Raw genomic sequence first — 18,612 nt, 5'->3', positions numbered from 1 at the left:
ACACTGCTGCCCTGCTGTCTGGAAGGACTGACAGGCTGCTTCCCCTGATCTGTGATAAATACTTGGCATGCCAGTCTGTCAGCTTTCAGTTCTCTGACATGGATGTGTAAAACTAAGTCCTCTGAGGACCACAGACCCTGCGTTTGTAGAGAAGGCAGGTGGGCTCCCCATCCAAGAGCCAGGCATCTGGTTTGCTTTGCAACAGGCCTGAAGTAATTCCCAATAAGAAACAAAATTTATTTAACAAAACATGACAAAATGACAAGCAGAGCACAAGTTACGGGACACACCAGAAGTTTCACCTCCATTAGCATTCACCAACGCAGGCTGGACAAGCATGACGCACCATGCCATCTCTCATACATGGATCATCTGCACCCATTTATTCCAGTTGCCTTCGTATGGGAACACTCTGCCCATTCTCAGAGTACAGTCTATGGTAGGCTCATAAAATATTGTTGGAGTCTCACTCAGTTTGGAGTCGGTTAGCTCTTCTTCAGGAACAGGCCGAGAGAAGAGAGATATTGCCGGGGGCTTTTTCATGCAGAATCTTCTGATGCAGCCAAGGGCTTCCAGGCCCTGTTGAAAAGTTGACATGTTTTAGCTTAAGAAGTTACAGAGAAATGCTAAAACCCAGTAAGACTATTCCGTGTGACATGCTTCATAGATTGTTTCTCCAGATGTCTCGTCTCCACAAGAAAGTGGCACTGCTATAGATTACAGTAATATAACTAAACCAATAATGTGAGCCCATGCTGCTGAGTGCATGCACCAGTTTAAGCTACTCTGCTCACGAATCATGTGTCCACACAACGCAGCAGTATATTGATAAAAGCATGTTGCACTGTGGGTGGGTATCCCAGGGGGCTGACTGACACTGCTAGGCTCTGTGCATTCTGGGCAAGCCTGAGGCATAGTTGTGGCAATGGCATCAGATCCTTGAACTTGCAACAAAAGCAAATTGCAAATGCAGATAGTCAAGGGTCTAACTGGCATTTAAACTGAAGGGGAACATTCAGTCAGGCGACCCTGGAGCAGTGGAGCAACCAGACATTTCAGGAGTGGACAATATAGCGTGGATAGCTTTGGGAGAACTAACTACCGTAGATATATAAAATGGTGATGCCGCCCTGTGGCTCTTACACCAATACAGCTCTCACCAAATTAGAGTTAAGTCAATTCCATAAGTCATAGAATCAAAAATGTAGCACTGGAAGGCATTGAAGCAGGATTATCTAGACCATCCCTAACAGGTGTTTGTCTAACCTGTTTTAAAAACTTTCAATGACATATTCCACATCCTCCCTCGGTAATCTGTTCCAGTGCCGGACTACCCTTACAGTTAGGAAGTTTTTCCTAATGTCCAACCTAAATTTCCCTTGCTGCAATTTAAGCTCATTACTTCTTGTCCTGTCCTCAGTGGTCATGCTCCTCTTTACAACAATGATTTACATGAAGACTTACGTTCCCCCTCAGTCTTCTCTTCTCCAGGCTAAACAAACCTAATTTTTTCAATCTTTCATAAAAGGTCATGTTTGCTAGACCTTTAATCATTTTTATTGCTCTCCTCTGGACTTTCTCCAATTTGTCCACATCTTTCCTGAAGTGTGGTGCCCAGAACTAGACACAGTACTCAAATTGAGGCCTTATCAGTGCTGACTAGAGTGGAAGAATTACTTTTGGTTTCTTGCTTACAACACTCCTGCTAATACATCCCAGAATTATGTTCACTTTTTTTGCAATAGTTTTACATTGTTGACTCATTTAGTTTGTGATCTGCTACAACTCTTTCTGCAGTACTCCTTTCTGCAGTACTAGGCAGTCATTTCCTATTTTGTATTTATGCAATTGATTATTCCTTCATAAGTGTAGTACTTTGCATTTGTCCTTATTGAACTTCATCCTATTTACTTCAGACCATTTCTCCAGTTTTTCAAGATCACATTGAATTCTAATCCTGTCCTCCAAAGTGCTTGCTACCTCTCCAGGTTGGAACTCCAGATTCCCAGCCAGCCAATTGTACACCCATCTTATAATAGGTTTGTCTAGGCCAGTGGTTCTCAAACTCTTTTTGTGGACCACTTGAAAATTGCTGAGGGTCTCGGCAGACCACTTAATGATCTTTCCAAATGTTGTTTGTACCATTAGCTAACTAATGTAAAGCACTTTGGATAAAAGCGCTATATAAAAAAAACCCTTAATTTTTTTTTTGTTCTACAAAGAAAAGCACACAACTCATATTTTAATATCACTAGTCTTACCTTTCTAATGCAACGGATGTGCCCTCTCTCACTCGCTGGGGCTGGGAAGGAGGGGTGTCTCTCCCCCGCCATAGCAGCCACAGAGCTGAGGCTGGGAAGGAGGGCTGTCTCTCCTGGCAGCCGCAGCCCTGGAACTGGGGAAAATCGCCTCTTTCTCTCACCACCGCAGCCTGCACGTCCCAAATTCCTCCCACCCCCTCTTCTCACCCCACTGCCCCCTCCCAGCTACCTCCTATTTCCCCCAAGGCCATCACCTCACCTTACATGTGTGTCTTCTCCAGGGTCCAGGCACCTAATTAGTGGAGCCACACCTGTGCGGCTCCACTAATTAGCTGGGTGGCCCTTCATTCTCTTGTGTGCGACTGCCCAGGCGCGCACCATAGAGGGAACTATCCGCGGACCACAGTCTGAGAACCTCCGGTCTAGGCTATATTTCTCTAGTTTTTTTAGGAGACGGTCATGTGAGACAGTATCAAAAGGCTTACTAAAGGCTTTTTTGATGAGATGTCCGTTGCATCAACCGCTGATTGAAATGCGGTTCTGGCCATCAGCTTACCTTCCTCAATAAGAGCCTGGAACTGATTTCTGTCTTGCCGTGACAGCTTTTCTACAGTTTGTGATCTTGGAATAGTTCAGATAGTCATACTTAGCCAATAGGACTGGATAGTTTGCTATTCTGAACAGAAGGCTAGTGGATGTGAAGACCTACCTTCCTTCCCAACAAGTCTACATGTTTAGTGTCCTTGTCAGGGGGAGTGGATTTTGGATGTTGTCTGGATCAGGGTTTCTCAACCCGTGGGTCTGGACCCAAACTGGGTCACCAGAATGCTTCAAAGGATTGCATGGAACTCCTGTGGCTCCTGTCCCATGACGAAGCAGCAGTTCTGGATCCTGGAGGTTCCGACCCAGGCCATGCTTGACATTTCACACCAATAGGCCCATTTTAGAAGGCAATCCTAGTTGTGCAGTTGCTACCAAACACCACAATAATTCAAAGAACAGGCATGGCAGGGCACATTTCCTATCAACCCCACCAGCCAGCACACCCCAGCCCTGGCCTAGATGAACCTGTTCAAGGCATGAGACGGGAACTCAGTCTCCATTCACAGTTCTTGGCTTCTCCCCTGGGACTCCCAACAAGGGAGTCTGTTCCTGTGGTGTGGACAGGTGAGACTCTTTTGTAACACTCCAGTGGGACAGTCACACTAAACAGAGGCTGAAATAGGATAACGTTCAACATCTGATAAAAACGTACCTGTAGTATCTCCAAGACAGAAACAGGCTGAAGAACCCCCACATAATGTTGCAGCAAGGTGTTTTCCGTTATGCCGGGCTTTGTCATGATGTGATAGAGCACAGCTTCCATCATTCCCTTACACACTGGTTTATTCAGATTCCCGTCCACGATTCGCCACGGCCTCCCAATGAAACAGACATTCTCACAGGCCCTGCAGAGGGACAGTAAGTTTCACTTTGTCAGTTTCAGTTTTAAAAATTAAAAATGCAAACTGCTTGCTAGATAGAGGCGTCTCTTCCGTTTCCCTGCACTAGCAAAGCACCCATATGAGAAGCAAAAATAACAGCACTCTCATATATCATCTTTCTGTGATTCTGTGCAAACACATTGGGCTGCAGATCCCTGTCCTTAGTCCCTGCAGGGCTCTCCTGAAATAAATGTTCCGCCCAGCTACCAGAGTCAGAAGTACTGCTTGCTAGGCATGCCCCTTTGAGAGTGATCTGGGAGTGAGTTTGTCACAACAAAGCATCCTAGTGATGGCCAGTTTGCTGGTGAGTGACAGTGTTTTTAATCTGGCAGTGGGCGTGGAGACCAATGCTAGTTTCTATTCAGCTTCCATGGTGGTTTGACCCCAGAGCTGAACTGAGTAAATAAATGTGTGCGTGCGTTGGATGGAAACTCTACCTTAGGGCTCCTCCCACCACATTGCAGGAGGTAGGTAATGTGTGTTTTCAGCAAGGGGCTTTAGTTCCATATCATGGTTTCTGCATAGCACCAGTGGGAATGCTTAGGAAATGCATGAGCAACAGCTAAGTCAGAGTGCTCCCTGACTCGTTGGGAAAGGCAGCTAGCCTGTTAACATAAACCATCTCAGTGCCAATCAATGAAGCAGAAGTGCCCAGCTAACGTGCTTGGCTATTTTTGCTGGATGCACTGGCAAATACTGGGACAAGGCAGTGGGAGAGCTGGTTACTGTCAAGAGTTACTGGGGCAGGGAAAAAAACAAGTCCCTCATACCCCAAATACATAGCAACTTCTAAACCAGGCTGCAAAGGACAAAGAAAGAAGAGATTTGTCCCTTCCCCAGCGCACACACCTTCCCAGGTACCAACAGTCCCAACTGCCCTCACCCCCTACCATTTCTGCAATGAAGTTGAGCTGACAATACAAAACTCTATATCACATTAAAGATTATGGGGGTAGTAACAAATAAACCAACTAATTGTCAGGAAGCCTACCTGATTGGATTGCTCATTTCATATAATTTTTAGTTCAATACAATCTGCATTTCTGATATATCTGGATCTGCTGCTGAAACCACAGGGCCAGAGTGTGTCACATGGTGCACTTCACATCCATGCCCAAAAATGATGCTGGCTTTCACTCTGCTCATGGGTCCAATTCAAGGAAACGGCTCTTTAATGCCCAACAAGGCTACACAAGACTCCTCTCTCTGTGTTGTGTGTCAACAGCAGAGATCAGCCGAGGTACTGAGTCCCCTAATTTAACATCTTCGAGGTGATGGCCAGGTTCTTGACTGGAATCTACCACTCCAATATTGTTCTATTCCCTAGACCAGTGGTTTTCAAACTTTTATACTGGTGACCCCTTTCACATACCAAGCCTCTAAGTGCAACCCCCCCCTTTATAAATAAAAAACACTTTTTAATATATTTAACACCATTATAAATGCTGGAGGCAAAGCAGGGTTTGAGTTGGAGGCTGACAGCTCGCGACCCCCCATGTAATAACTACGCAACCCCCACAGGGGTCCTGACCCCCAGCCCTAGACCCTCACTTGGGGAGCAGGGCCTAATGCGCATTAAGTTTATTTGAGTGTGGGGTGGAGAGGATTACTTCTGTTCCTTAAGAACATAAGAATGGCCGTACTGGGTTAGACCAAAGGTCCATCCAGCCCCGTATCCTGTCTGCCAACAGTGGCCAATGCCAGGTGCCCCAGAGGGAGTGAACCTAACAGGTAATGATCAAGTGATCTCTCTCCTGCCATCCATCTCCACCCTCCGACAAACAGAGGCTAGGGTTCCTATAAACACTAGGTTCCTTCTAGTGTTTATAATACGTTGGGGACTTTCAGAAGTGCCCATGCCCCAGAGATATTTTGAATGGCCATGCCGAGGGGCAAAGAATCTGAAGTAACAAGAGGAAGAGGACGAGGTAGGACAGTGAGTCCATCTCCAGAGTCTTTCCATGCACTTTGGGTTCACCAAGGAATTGGAGACACACTACACTACACTAGCGCCAAGTGTACACTTTCCACATCTGCTTTTGTAGTTATTTTGCTAATATATTGTATTATATTATACATGATATTTTTCTAAATTATTGCACATATAAGCATGATATGCTTATTATTTAATGGTTCTACAGACTTCTCTTTACTCACCTTTCCCGTACTGCCTGGGGTAGATTTGTCAAAGAATCTTCTGAAGAAAGATCAGAAAACATGTAATGAGCACCAGAAAAAAAAAAAAAAAAAAAAGGACATACAGATTTTATATTAACTGCCATAAATCACTATTCACTATTAATGAAAAAGCAGTAAGAGAGATGTCTGTTTTCTGCTATAGCACGAAGCTATGAGGTTTGGGACTAGTGAATTTACAGGTATAAGCGTATAGCTTGCGAACTAGTCTATATCCCTTATGAATAAAACTCCTATGCACCTTTAGAGACTTCAGAACTTTCCTGTGGGTGACATGCATCATCGAGCGACATGTTCAATGCTGTATCTCTGGCTGTATGTTCAAAGCTAGGCATCTGCCTTTCCTCCTCATTAGCTGCAACACTATCATCTACTGCAGTCTCTTGTTCTTCAGAATTGGCTTTATCTTGCTCTTTATCTTTACCAGTGACAGATTCTGGTCCGCGCACAGGATGTTGCACACAGTGTCCTGTCTGCCCTCTGAAAGGACCCATTCCTTCATGTGCAACTAACACCCCTTTCACCTGCGTGGGCTCAGTTAAACTTGCATCAGGGGCTGCTTCAGTTGCTCCTTCTGAACAGCTCTTTATGTCCTGATGGACTTCAGTGCCATCTTGAAGCCCACCATGTTGAGTCTTGACTCTTTTCCTTGAGGGTCCTTCATCACTGATAACAGGTCTTAAGACTTTGCCAGGCTGTCCCTCTTCCCTTGAAGTTGCCACCCCTTTCTTTGGCTCTGGCTGCTGAGAGTTCTGTTGCAAATCCAAGTGAGTGACGGAGTCTTTGCCCTGCAGACCAGCACCACCAACTTTATTCTTCAGACACACTGAATACAACAGCCAGGGTTTGGCAAATGTCATTGCAACCAATCGTACAGTGCTCCCTCCCACTTCTAACACCTGTTCCATCTTAAGGAGGTCCTGAAAAAGAAACAAGTTTTATCTTTAGGTAGCGCTGTGGAATACCAGTATGTATCAAAACTTCCTGGAATTCCCATTATTGTAACCAGTTGCAAGAGTGCCTTGCCAAACTCTCAGTCCCTTTTCAACTCTCCTGTCCTATAGACTTAAAAAAGGGAATAGCTCCGTTGCTTAATCGCCTCTGAAACTACAGCAAAGATTTGAAATATTCCTGTGCACTTTAGAGACTGACCATGGTGCCCTAGGTGACTGCAGTCACTCATCCAACCTTTTCATTTAGTGCCACCATATTTTCTGGTCTTCAGTGAGACAAACACAGGATGTACGAGGTGAGATGACCATTGATTGTTGACTGGGAATCTCACTACTAAATTTATCACACAGAGGAAGTAATTCTGTTCACATTTGTTTCACATGGATTAGATGTCCTTCCTATTCAAAAAGAGTGCTATGGAGTTCACATATATATGGTGATGGAGATGCAAACCAACCTGAATATATTGCTGTAAACTCCTGGTGCGTTCAGTGTCTGCTTCTTCATAGCAGTGGAACTGTTTGCCCAGTTCTGCCTTGTCAATCCCGAAGGAAGAGGATGCCTCAATAGCATTACGGATCTCCAGGACAGCAGATACATCTTTGGAGCTATACCCATAACACTCTGTACACTGGAGGACAAACTGATCTACGTCATAAGTCGCTTCCTGGACTTTTAGCAGCCTGGTAAAAGTATCAGGGAGGCAGGAGATTCCTACAGCCATGTTATCAACCACAGAAGGAACTGCAAAGTAAAACAGAATGAGCGTATGAGTCTTGATAAAGACAAAATCTTCCTGTACTAAAGTTACCATACAGTGGATGACAGAAGGATCAAAAATCTTTCCAGGCTCCTCTGTCAACAAGTCTCTTCTTAGACTCTTCAATTAAAAATATAGCTCAATGTTCCATATTCACCACTGCAAATTCCATTTTTCTATATGCCCTCCAAACTTGTGTATGAAATGGGCTGCAGAAAAGGAACCATCAAGTTGGCTTACAAAGGCTCTAACCCCAAGCCAGTATGAAATGTCAGCAAAGGAGAGACTGGACTCTTGCAGTCTCTCTCTCTCTAGCTCTGGGTGACTTGGGAAATCCTGTAAATGAACAGATTTAAGAGTGTTCTGCTATGTCTTTGAGGGTGGTCAGTAAAACTGGAGAGCCTAGGGCAAAAAGACAGACTCTGGAGAAGTGACTCCTTTGGTAGAAATGAGTGACAGAAGCCAATGCAGAGTAGAAAGCTATTGGCCAAGTCTGATAAAGAACATGGAATGAAAGGTCATGCCACCATGAAGACACTAGAAAAACTGGGTATAAATAGGGTGTACGTCTCTGTCTGAGTGGTTTTTGCCTTAACGAGAGGCTCTTTATCAGTTAGCTCCAAACTACACACTGTTTTCAAAAGTGACTTTTCTGGTCCAGGATGCTGGGGGTGGGGGAAAGGACAGATATGACGCCATTCTTAATTGATTCTTTGCTTCCACCTTCCTTTTTCTGGTGTTTACAGATAGCCCTATTGGGCACTGTGACGTAACACCTGCTCTCCTTTGATGGCCAAAGTCAGGTGTTCAAGAGGAACGGGAAAGTAATGCAATGGGCTGGCAACCTGATTGACCCATACAGGGATTGTATGGTAACAGGACTTCAGGAATGGGGACTTTCAGATTCTTGTTGTGACAGATGTGAATAGCATAGGCAGGGACAGCAGCAGGCCTTCCATTACAAACCAAGAAATCCTTCCTGGATACATCTGTCTTGAGCAAAGACCATCACCACTCTTGTGGTTAAGGCACTGGACCAGCACTCTGGCAGAGCTGAGAACTGAATCCAGATCCCGCGACTCCTTGTGCGACCATGGGAAAAACTGCACTCCTTGCCTGAGAGTTCCCTGTGGGTAAAATGGAGATAAATTTTCCCTTTCTCCCTCTCTTTGTCTGTCTTCCCTACTCAGGTTGTTTCCTGTTCTGTGTTTGTGCAGCTCTGAGCACAATGGGGCCCCGATCTTGGCTGCAGCTTTTAGACACAGATACTAAACAATGAGTACAGCTGATGACAGGTCTCAAGAATAAGAGTTCTGAATATTAACAACATTTATATTGCAGCAGAGTCTAAAGGCCACAGCCAGATCAGGCACCGTTGTGTTAGGTACTGTATAAAATACAAAATAAGCGAGAGTCCCTGTCCCAAACGGCTTTTCAAGGAGATTGGCTCAGTCTCCTTACAGAAGAGGAAACTTGGAGGTAACACAAAAGAGGTTTTAAAATTAGGAAAGGGACTGATAGGTTCACCAAGTAGCAGGCATGTTTGGCTTAATGACCGCACATAAAGTGGGATACACACAAGGAGCTAAGTTACCAAGGAAGCTGATCAAAGCAAGGTGCACTAATAAAACTACATTAGAGTCAGAAGAATGAAATAGCCCAATACGTAGTATGAGAATACAGGAAGAATCAGATATTTTATAAGTATGAAAGGAGATGATCCTGCTAGGAGACTGCATAAAAACACTGCCTCCATTCCCTTGAGTTTGCAAGCACAGAATGACATCCATTCCTATTTGTTTTACTTGTTTACACACATACAGAAACTAACCTGAGGTACTGAGCCTCCCTGGCATTGGGACACATCTCAGCTTGATCTTCATTTGGCAAGAATTGACCACGATATTGTCGTTGGGGTTCAGATTGCGTGTGCTGACGATTCCTGGTGCATAGTACCCTCTCATGAGTAAGTAATTGGTATGAGATGCTTGACGAGCTTTTACTTCTATTCTCCGTTTGTTTCCAGAGCTCTCATCCAAGTCATCATCTTCATCATAGTCATCATCAAGACCATCTTTTCCCAAACTGCAGGAAATGTACTGTTAATCTTTTGCCATTTTCTTCCAAAACAAGAATTTTTTTTTTAATAATTTATTTCATTTAAACTAAATCAATTAAAAGGATCGATGATGAACACACAACACTACAGTAATGCAACATTCCAGCTATGATTTTAACCACAATCAGGAAATTCAGAAATGAGGTTGCTGACCCAGTCAAATGTATGTATTGCAATAAGGTCTTTCATTACACAACATCAAGAAAGATCACATTCTGCTCCGCACTCCAGGATGTTAGTCATTTTCAAAATACAGCCCATAGAAGACTGCTTTTGCTGTAGAGCTGTTCATAGTAGCCTGATGAATGAAATGCTTAGAACCAGACAGTAAAAAGGAATTGCAAGAAAGCTTGGAAGAGGGACCTCCCCTTTCTGGGAACTTTTAATCTGTAAATTCTTTAAAAACAATCCCAATGCATCAGCTCCAACTACTGAACAGTCAGGCTACATGGTCATTTCATCAGCTACATTATGGAGCTTTGAGATGCCTCCCCCCCATAGAGGGCTAGATCTGTATCTGGTTTCCATTGTGTTCATCACTCCCTAGTTCCTTCACAGTATGCCTTTGTATCCCATATTCAGGTATTTGATTATTTTCCTGGATTTATGCTGTATATTAATGATTTTATTAGCAACACTTAATGGCAGAGCTCTCCTTTCCACCAGCTGCCTGGTCTTCTCATTATTTCTTAGGTTGCCCATCCTTTGGAGCCACAGCAAGTGCACAGTGTAAATACCATGCAGACAGTTTCTTTCCCACAAATCACAACATGAGTCTCCACAGCAGAGCTGAAACCCACATAGAAAACCTAACAAAAACAACAATACATGGTAATTCCCTGAAACAGTTAGGTTGGTACAATGGCAATGAGCATGTGCACTTGGCACAGCTAGGCTATGCTGCCCTGCTTATCTCTGAAAACTGATGAAGTCTTTGGCAATTCTATCTTCACCATAGGCATGTTCTTCCAGGGTAATGTGGAAGTTAACACATTCCAATGCTCAGATGAAAGACTAACAAACGCTGTTAAATCTTCAGGATGCTCCCTGAAAACATCCAACATTGCCACTGGAAAGCATGTGCTGAAATGCAGAGCAGAATATTCCCGTCTGTTGTCAATTTCATTCAGCAAGTTATACACAGCCCTTATTTGGATCAGAGCATTAATGTTTACCTTTTGATGACTTCATTCTCCACCATAGTGCTGTCCACCACGATTATTTGGTCTGGGATCCTCACATCCACAGAAATAAGACCCAGGGAGAACAGGGAAAGAATTGCTACACAATGACCTCCGGGGCCATCCATAGGAAAAGCTAGCATGCCTGCTGAATCTTTGGCTTCTTGATCCTTGAATGAAAAGCTATCGGGTTCGTCTGATTTTCCAGCTTCCTTGAGCTTCTCTAGGAACTGGAAGGATTCTGTACAAATTGTACTGGGAAACCGCCATGTGAAGACTCTGGACACAAAAACAATTGAATGAATCTATACAGGGTTTGTATTACTGAGCAGAAATCCCCACAAAACAGCAAAACCCCCCAAAAGGAAATGCAACAGTCTATGTTCCAGGCTGTAGCAAAGCATCCCAGCGCAAAGAAAAACCCTCCATTGGCCTAACAGCTCTTATGCTACCCTCTCCTTAATGCAGTTTCCAGCACAAGGGGCGTGGCTGGAAGAAAATAGGCTTAGTTCCCTATAATTCTCTGATGATCCCCCAGCTGCCATTTCAGCTATTCTAACCTAAGCCTGGGGACTAGCTGAAGGCGCACATTTAAACCACCTTTACACCCTCAACTCCTGCTGTGTGCTCCTTAGCCATAGCAGAGGATCTGGTCCCTCGCTCCTAGTTTCTCATTGTTTCTATTCCTTGTTAAGTAACAGAGTTATGTATTTTATCCTCTGCAAAGCATGTTTGGATACATTACTGCGGTAGCTCTATACAGTCCAGCAGACTTTGCTGGACACTCACCTGTAGTAGCTTTGAGATAGTTGATATGACATAGGCACAAAGGGCAAAGCCCGGCTGGACACTCACCTGTAGTAGCTTTGAGATAGTTGATATGACATAGGCACAAAGGGCAAAGCCCGGCTTTTCTTTGGACCCAGGGTATGGTTAACCCGACGGCGATTGACCAAACTTCTCTTCTGACATTCTAAGAAAGCTTTCACAAGAATGTCATCCTTGTACTCACGGTACAGCCGAAAGGTCTGCAACACACACAGTTTAAATGCCAGATTTACAGCAAGGACAGGTTAATAAAAATCCACATATTGCAGCCCAAATCAGAAATTCTTCAGCTCTGTAGAGCAATGTTACATCCAAATCAGAACAGTGACTCAAGGCAAGTTAGACTAAGAGCAAAGTCATCCCTGTATGTCATAGAATCATAGAATATCAGGGTTGGAAGGGACCTCAGGAGGTCATCTAGTCCAACCCACTGCTCAAAGCAGGACCAATTCTCAACTAAATCATCCCAGCCAGGGCTTTGTCAAGCCTGACCTTAAAAACCTCTAAGGAAGGAGATTCCACCACCTCCCTAGGTAACCCTATGTCCAGATGCTATTGTGGGGGGGAATATGATAGCCATTACTGAGATACTGGAGTGAGCTTTATGGGTAATCTCAGGTACTGACCTCATAAATACCAAGCATTAGCTCTCTATTCTGTTGTGTTTTTTTCCAGAGATCTAGTCACTATCACGTACAACAAATTATGTTATGAGGTACGCTATTTATGGAGAAATTTATACCCAAATATAACAAAGTTTCACTTGTTTGCTCAAGAGGCAAAACAAATTCCATTCAATTTACATGGCGGTTTGCGTGCATGCAGGTCCTGCTAAGAACTAGGAAACCATTTATTTGGAATTAATAGCCCTGGTAATCAAGTCTGCATGAATTGTTTATAAATTGTCAGTTACATTTTGAGTATGAAACCACAAATCAGAACTTACAGTTGAACATAAGCTTAAGGACATATATACATGTTTATATTGCATTTACAGGGTTTCCTAGGAACCGAAACCAGTAAATTCCAGTGATGTGAACCAAATTCTATAGAACTTTGTAAACAGAGTGCCGGTTTGATATTTCAAAGGTAAGTATTGAGATCAGCTCCTGTTATGATTGCACTTTAAAATTCTTTATCTGTTTTTCTCATTAAAAGGATCACAGCACTTTCAATGCACTTCAAATGTTTGCATAATTATCTATGTGGAAGTATGCCATGACAGACAATCCCATATAATATCTTTGGGAACCTCATTTTATTAAAGTTATGACTGGTTTACGTATGATTGTGTTCTTCTCCATGGAGGAGGGTTACCACAGTTCCTACAGGAACTAAAAACAGTGGGAGGTGATTAAAGTGAATCACTGAGACTAAACTCTAGAGAGGTACCACCTCCTGGGGAGGCTTGCATATTCTGGTTCAAGATGGCTTTTAGGCAGTCTGGCTTGCTGGGGATATAACAGTGTAAGGCATGGAGCTGTGCAGCCTTAAACCCTCCAATCAGGAGGGACTCGGACGAGGGTCCCTACCCAAAGACAGGTGATGGTAGGAGACCTGAGATCTGATTGGGAACTCCTGGAGTGAATCATGGGGTGAAGGGGGAGAGAGACAGAGAGAGAGAGAGAGGGAGGAAGGAGAATACAGGTGTAGTTACGCTGAAACAATTTCAAAGGTAAATACTGAGATCAGCTCCTGTTAGGATTCCAAATTTAAAAAAAATCTTTATTTTTCTCATCATTAAAAGGATCACAGCATTTTCACTACTCAATGATCTTTGTGGAATTATTTATGTAGAAGTACGTATTCTGCAAGTTGAGAGCCATGAACCGGGTCTTGAGCTTGAAGCGATGGAATGATGGAGGAAAGTGTTACCATTCTGAACCTGAGACATGTACATATTTGTTCAATCTGCTCAAGTCTAAGATAGAAGAAAGAGGGTTTTTGTCCTTCGGAATGAGGAAATACCGACAGTAGACGCCATTACCCCTATACTCTGAGGAACCTCCTCTACAGATCCTAGATGAAGCAATGAGACTACACTGCTGATTGTAATAGGCTCTTATGAGAAGGGTCCCTGGAGAGGGATGAGGAAACTATGGGCAATGATCTCTAAAATCCATCTATTGGCTGTCAGGGCAGACAACACCCAGTTGAATGGGATGAGGTAGCTTCCGAAGGTTATGTTCTCTCTAGACTTGGTTTGATGCAGCTCTCAACTATCTTATCAAATCTGCTGATGTGTCAAAGCAGCTGTGTGGATTGCCAGGGAAGAGGAAGGTTGGTGCCTCGTGTTGTATGGTGCATGTCTTTTGGCTCGCTATTTCATCTGCCTGGGGCGCTAAGATGGTGTGTGCTGTCTCAGCCGTGGCTGGGGATGGTACGGCTTGCAGTATGAAGGAGAGGTGTAAGTCCCCAGAGAGTGCAGGAAGCACTGGAGTCATTCAGTGAGTGCAAAGTGTTGTCCATCCTCTTGATGAACAGCTCTGTGCCCTCAAAGGACAAGTCCTCTGTCATGGCCATGGGCTTTAAGAGGGAACTGAAGGAGCGTTACAACTGCCCTGCCCTTTATGCCCTTATATGGGAGCATGCGGTAGTACAGGACACGTGTGGCCCCACTGGACACTGCTAGTCACAAAGATCAGGTTGTGTGTGTATGAGGCGCATGCGCACCTACAGTGGGATCCACTCTGACAAACTTGAAGAACTTTATTATTTCCATCACAACGTGTTGCAGAAAAAGTGAAATAAAAGCAAAATCGTACGGTACCTGAAATGACTGGCAGGACTTCATTTGATTATCTGAGAGTGCCAAAGTACTCTGAATCAGGTTCTGGAGCACTAGGAAGTGTATATCATAGATACTGAAAGAAAACAATCACATTACGTTATTCAAGGCATTCTGAGCACGAAGCACCCAATCATTAAACTAACACAGTAATATTTAAATGGAGTGTTTGCCTGTAATGTTTGCATATGCGCGCGCACATATACACACACACACACACACAGTTAGCCACAATGTTGCTACATCTGAATTCCTAACGAAATGGGTACATTTCCCTACGTGCTACACTTTGTTTTTTCAAGAACTTTCTACCAGGCCAGGATAGTTGGATCATAGCTCCTCCCAATCAGCCCATGGAGACAGAACTCTAAGGGTTTTTGATATCACCACACACCCCCACAGAAGGATCTAGCCATCTCCCATCCTTCATTTGGCTGATTCAGAAGCCATATGCATAACGAAAACAGATTGACACCACACTTTAACGAACATAACACTTCAGTGAGCTTTTTAAATGACTCACAATAAACACTGGGTACCAACATTCCCAGAGGGTCTGGATTGTTATAGATCTTGAATGAGAATTAGCAGATAGAGAAAACTTCCCTTTCTCTCTTCTATACTTGTTCAGAAGCTTGGGACCTTCCAAGACAGTTTACAGCCTAATAATACAGGTGGAATTAGTGCCTAACTGCTGCCTATGAAACCCTTCTGCCAAAGGCCACAGCTGCAGAAATAGGCACTCCTCGTCTACAGTGTTTTACAAACAAGAGGGACTGTAATACTACTTATGGCTCCATTCCTTAGACTAGGTGGAGAAGATTAATTTGGGGACAGACCCGGGACTAATTAGATGAATTTAAGAAACAGAGAATGTAAAATGAATATCCAGAGAAGGCTTCCTGAGAATGAAGTGGGCCAGGCTGTGGAACTGTCTCCCCCTGCTTGGCAGTCAGAAAACTAAACTGGACAAAACTCTAGTAAGCGTACAATAGGGGAAATTCTGCTGTGCCAGGAAGATGGGGTGGTCTGATACCATGGTCACGAGCACACTTATAAACACCTCAAGTCATCGTGGAAGCTTAAGCTGGTAAAGCTGGCAATGGGAGCACACCACACCTGTGCTCCATGATCTGCACTGGCTGCCCGCTGATTTCAGGATAGAATTTAAGTTGTTGGTTTTGACCAACAAAGCCCTAAATGGCCCGGAACCCAACTTATTTGGTATGTTGCCTCTCTCCTCATGACATACCGCTGCAGCTGTAATCAGTGAAGGTACTTCAGTTGGATTCCCATAGATCAAACTTCATTGCACCGTGACCCCCTTCTGACAACAAAAATTACCACACGACCCCAGGAGGGGGGGGACTGAGGTCGCTGAAGCCCTGCTGCCCTGCGTGGGGCAGGCCAAAGCCAAAGCCTGAGCCCCACTGCCCAGGGCTGAAGCTGTTGGGCTTCAGCCCCAGGCCCAACCAGTCTAAGCCAGCCCTGGTGACCCCATTAAAATGGGGTCCCAACCCACTTTGGAGTCCTAACCCACTTTCTGAGAACTGCTGCCATAGATTTTAAAAAGAGAGGGAGTGAATGATAGACTGATCTGTGTGTGAGGCCCTCAGCTTTGGAACCAGCTTGCCTCTTGGTCTGAAACAGCTTGGACCTGACTGAGTCGCAGGGCATGCTAAAGGGCAGGACCTGACTGAGTCGCAGGGCATGCTGTTTACTAAAGCTTTTGGAGAGGAAGGGGTTGATGGGGAGCTGGTGAAAGGCTTGGTTGAGTTTTAGAATCCTCTCTGTAGCCTATGTCAAAAGTGCCTATAGACTTAACACAAGCAACTTAACTCCCAAGCTCTAATGGGAAAGGCCTCTAACTCTCCCTCACCTGTTGAGAACATCCTGTTTGATGCTTTGATTTGCTTCATCTCCAATGGCCAAAACTCTGAACCTGGTTAAGAGAGAGTAAAAAGGAAACATTTAATACAGAAAATAGTATGCCCTGTATCACACACAGAGTCCCTGATTTTATATTAACCCTTGAAACGCCGAAGGCTGATATTTATCATTGTGTATCTTGACACACAACCTGCTAAAACAATGTTGGGGAACCACCTGTCCTAGCAGACCTCAGCAGAGGTGTCAAGGACTGAAAGAGCCATGGAGATGAATTCCCCTGTCTCCAAGAAGCTGTTTGTCCACATCCAGACTGAAGCACATAGGGAGGAAGCAGCCTGGAGCCACTGTCTATGCTGTGGATACAAAATACTTCTGTCTACAGGGCTGGTGTGTGGAAAGAGAGAGAATTTTTGTATTAGAGAGGGAAAGCATCTGCTCTTATCCCCTGATGTGAAGGAGTGGAAGGGACTTAAATGTCATTGGGTGCTAGAATGTCTAGTTCTCAGTCCCAGTGTATTCTGCAGTTCCTCTCAAAATCAGGGAAGTTAATGAGGTGACTAACTTTGGGACACCAAGAGGATAAGGCCAAAATTTTCATGCTTGGCTACCTAAATTCCCCATCTGTAGATGGGCACACTGATACTTATCCTTCCTTGTAAAGTGCTTTGCAATCTATGCATGAAAAGTGCCATATAAGTGCTAAGTATTACTATTACAGCAACTAGGAATGTGATGTGTCCACTCTTTCAGGAATCAATATTAATACTTCTTTTTTATTATTTAATGGAGACACCAACTACAAATCCCAGTGTAAAATCATGCCACATAATTTATGCAAAACAGTAAGTGGTTTGTAACAGTTATCCAAATACTCAAAATGTTTTCTCTAATAGAAATATGAACGACATTAATGAAAACTATAATAAAAATGTTCAATATAAAATGCAGATTAATATCTGGTGAACTGATGAGAGTAATTAAAAACGTAGAATCGTGATTTCAGACGTGTATGTTAATGAACAACTTTTCTTTGAAAACCAAACTGAAAAAATGTTGATACCATGATTCCAGGTGCTCTCAAAATGTCTGAAATTCTTGACAGCAGACTCTATATCTGGTCCTGATCTCACCTTTGCATATGACATGAGAACATCTTAAGTAAAATACCTGCAATACAGCTCCTGCAATGTATCTGGAATTTCGAGTTTGGGATTCCCTAGGGTTGAACTGAATTTCTCTTTAAGTCTCTCCACAAAGTCTTTAAACTCTTTTGCACACACCTTTCAAAACAAGAGATTGAAATATTAAACACTTAACAGGTATATTTCCTTCAGTGCAAAGGGGCAGTAGGACTTCCCTATTTCATATTCATAACTGGAAGACCCATTGCAAATGGCTACAGTTTATGGATTAGCAAGTAGGGGAAGCAGCACAGTAAATGAGCCAGGATAATGTGTCATGAGATGTACCCTGTACCTTTATTTATTTAACAAATGCTGTTTCATAATTATGAGTAACTAAATAACATATGAAGTATCCTATCGACAGTGTATTCTGTAAAAACAATGATATCTCATTACCAGTATGACAGCTTTCTCAGAAGAGCCCTGATTTAAATCTCATCTGGTTGGAGATTTTTCTGTGTACCAGCCATGCTGCACAGATTATCAGACTGTGAATTTGTGAGGTTCCACTATTTGTCTCTTCAAACAAGTCTGGCTTCTAAAAGCATTGTTGGAAAGAGCCCTAGTATATTGCAGAGGATGGCTGGTCCAGATATCTCATTGGGAACATTCCATTTGGTTCCAGAGAAAGAAAGACAAACAGGGACCGGCAGAAGAGAAATGGAAGAAAGAGGGAAACAAAACAGTAACAGCTGGAGACAAAGAAAGGCCAGGGATTAGACCCCCCCCCTTCTCTTTGTTATAAAGGTTGACACTAGAAACTAAATGCAGGAAGATACTCAGCTCACAGTTTGCTGAAAAAGGAAGTTTTTCCTTTGCAGTTTTTCCCTCTGAGGTTTTTTTACTCCTTAACTTTTACTTTGTTTTTTCTTTCCTGTGCTCTCTCTGAACACAGCAAGGGAGGAAGTGCACATGCAAGAAAGGTGGTATTCTCTTCTAAAGGCTGATACTGCACTCTGGTGGCACA

The 18,612-nt window shown here is 43.6% G+C and overlaps 1 protein-coding gene across 1 annotated transcript in view; it reads right to left on the bottom strand.

The window, feature by feature from the left end:
- Positions 1-213: 213 nt before the first annotated feature.
- Positions 214-18,612, bottom strand: part of GTF3C1 (general transcription factor IIIC subunit 1) — a 78,457-nt gene continuing 60,058 nt past the window's right edge. Inside the window, 11 exon segments of the mRNA XM_034783911.1 lie at positions 214-579; positions 3,517-3,709; positions 5,903-5,942; positions 6,183-6,861; positions 7,353-7,639; positions 9,487-9,740; positions 10,950-11,234; positions 11,811-11,983; positions 14,554-14,647; positions 16,451-16,513; positions 17,629-17,741. Of these exon segments, the coding sequence (XP_034639802.1) occupies positions 358-579; positions 3,517-3,709; positions 5,903-5,942; positions 6,183-6,861; positions 7,353-7,639; positions 9,487-9,740; positions 10,950-11,234; positions 11,811-11,983; positions 14,554-14,647; positions 16,451-16,513; positions 17,629-17,741 (2,403 nt within the window). The 3' untranslated portion in view covers positions 214-357.

This window comes from Trachemys scripta, chromosome 10 (genome assembly GCF_013100865.1).
Source record: "Trachemys scripta elegans isolate TJP31775 chromosome 10, CAS_Tse_1.0, whole genome shotgun sequence".
In the NCBI taxonomy this organism is placed as follows: Eukaryota; Metazoa; Chordata; order Testudines; family Emydidae; genus Trachemys; species Trachemys scripta.
The sequence above is the reverse complement of the archived record's forward strand: the minus strand, read 5'-3'. Positions and strand labels throughout refer to the sequence as shown.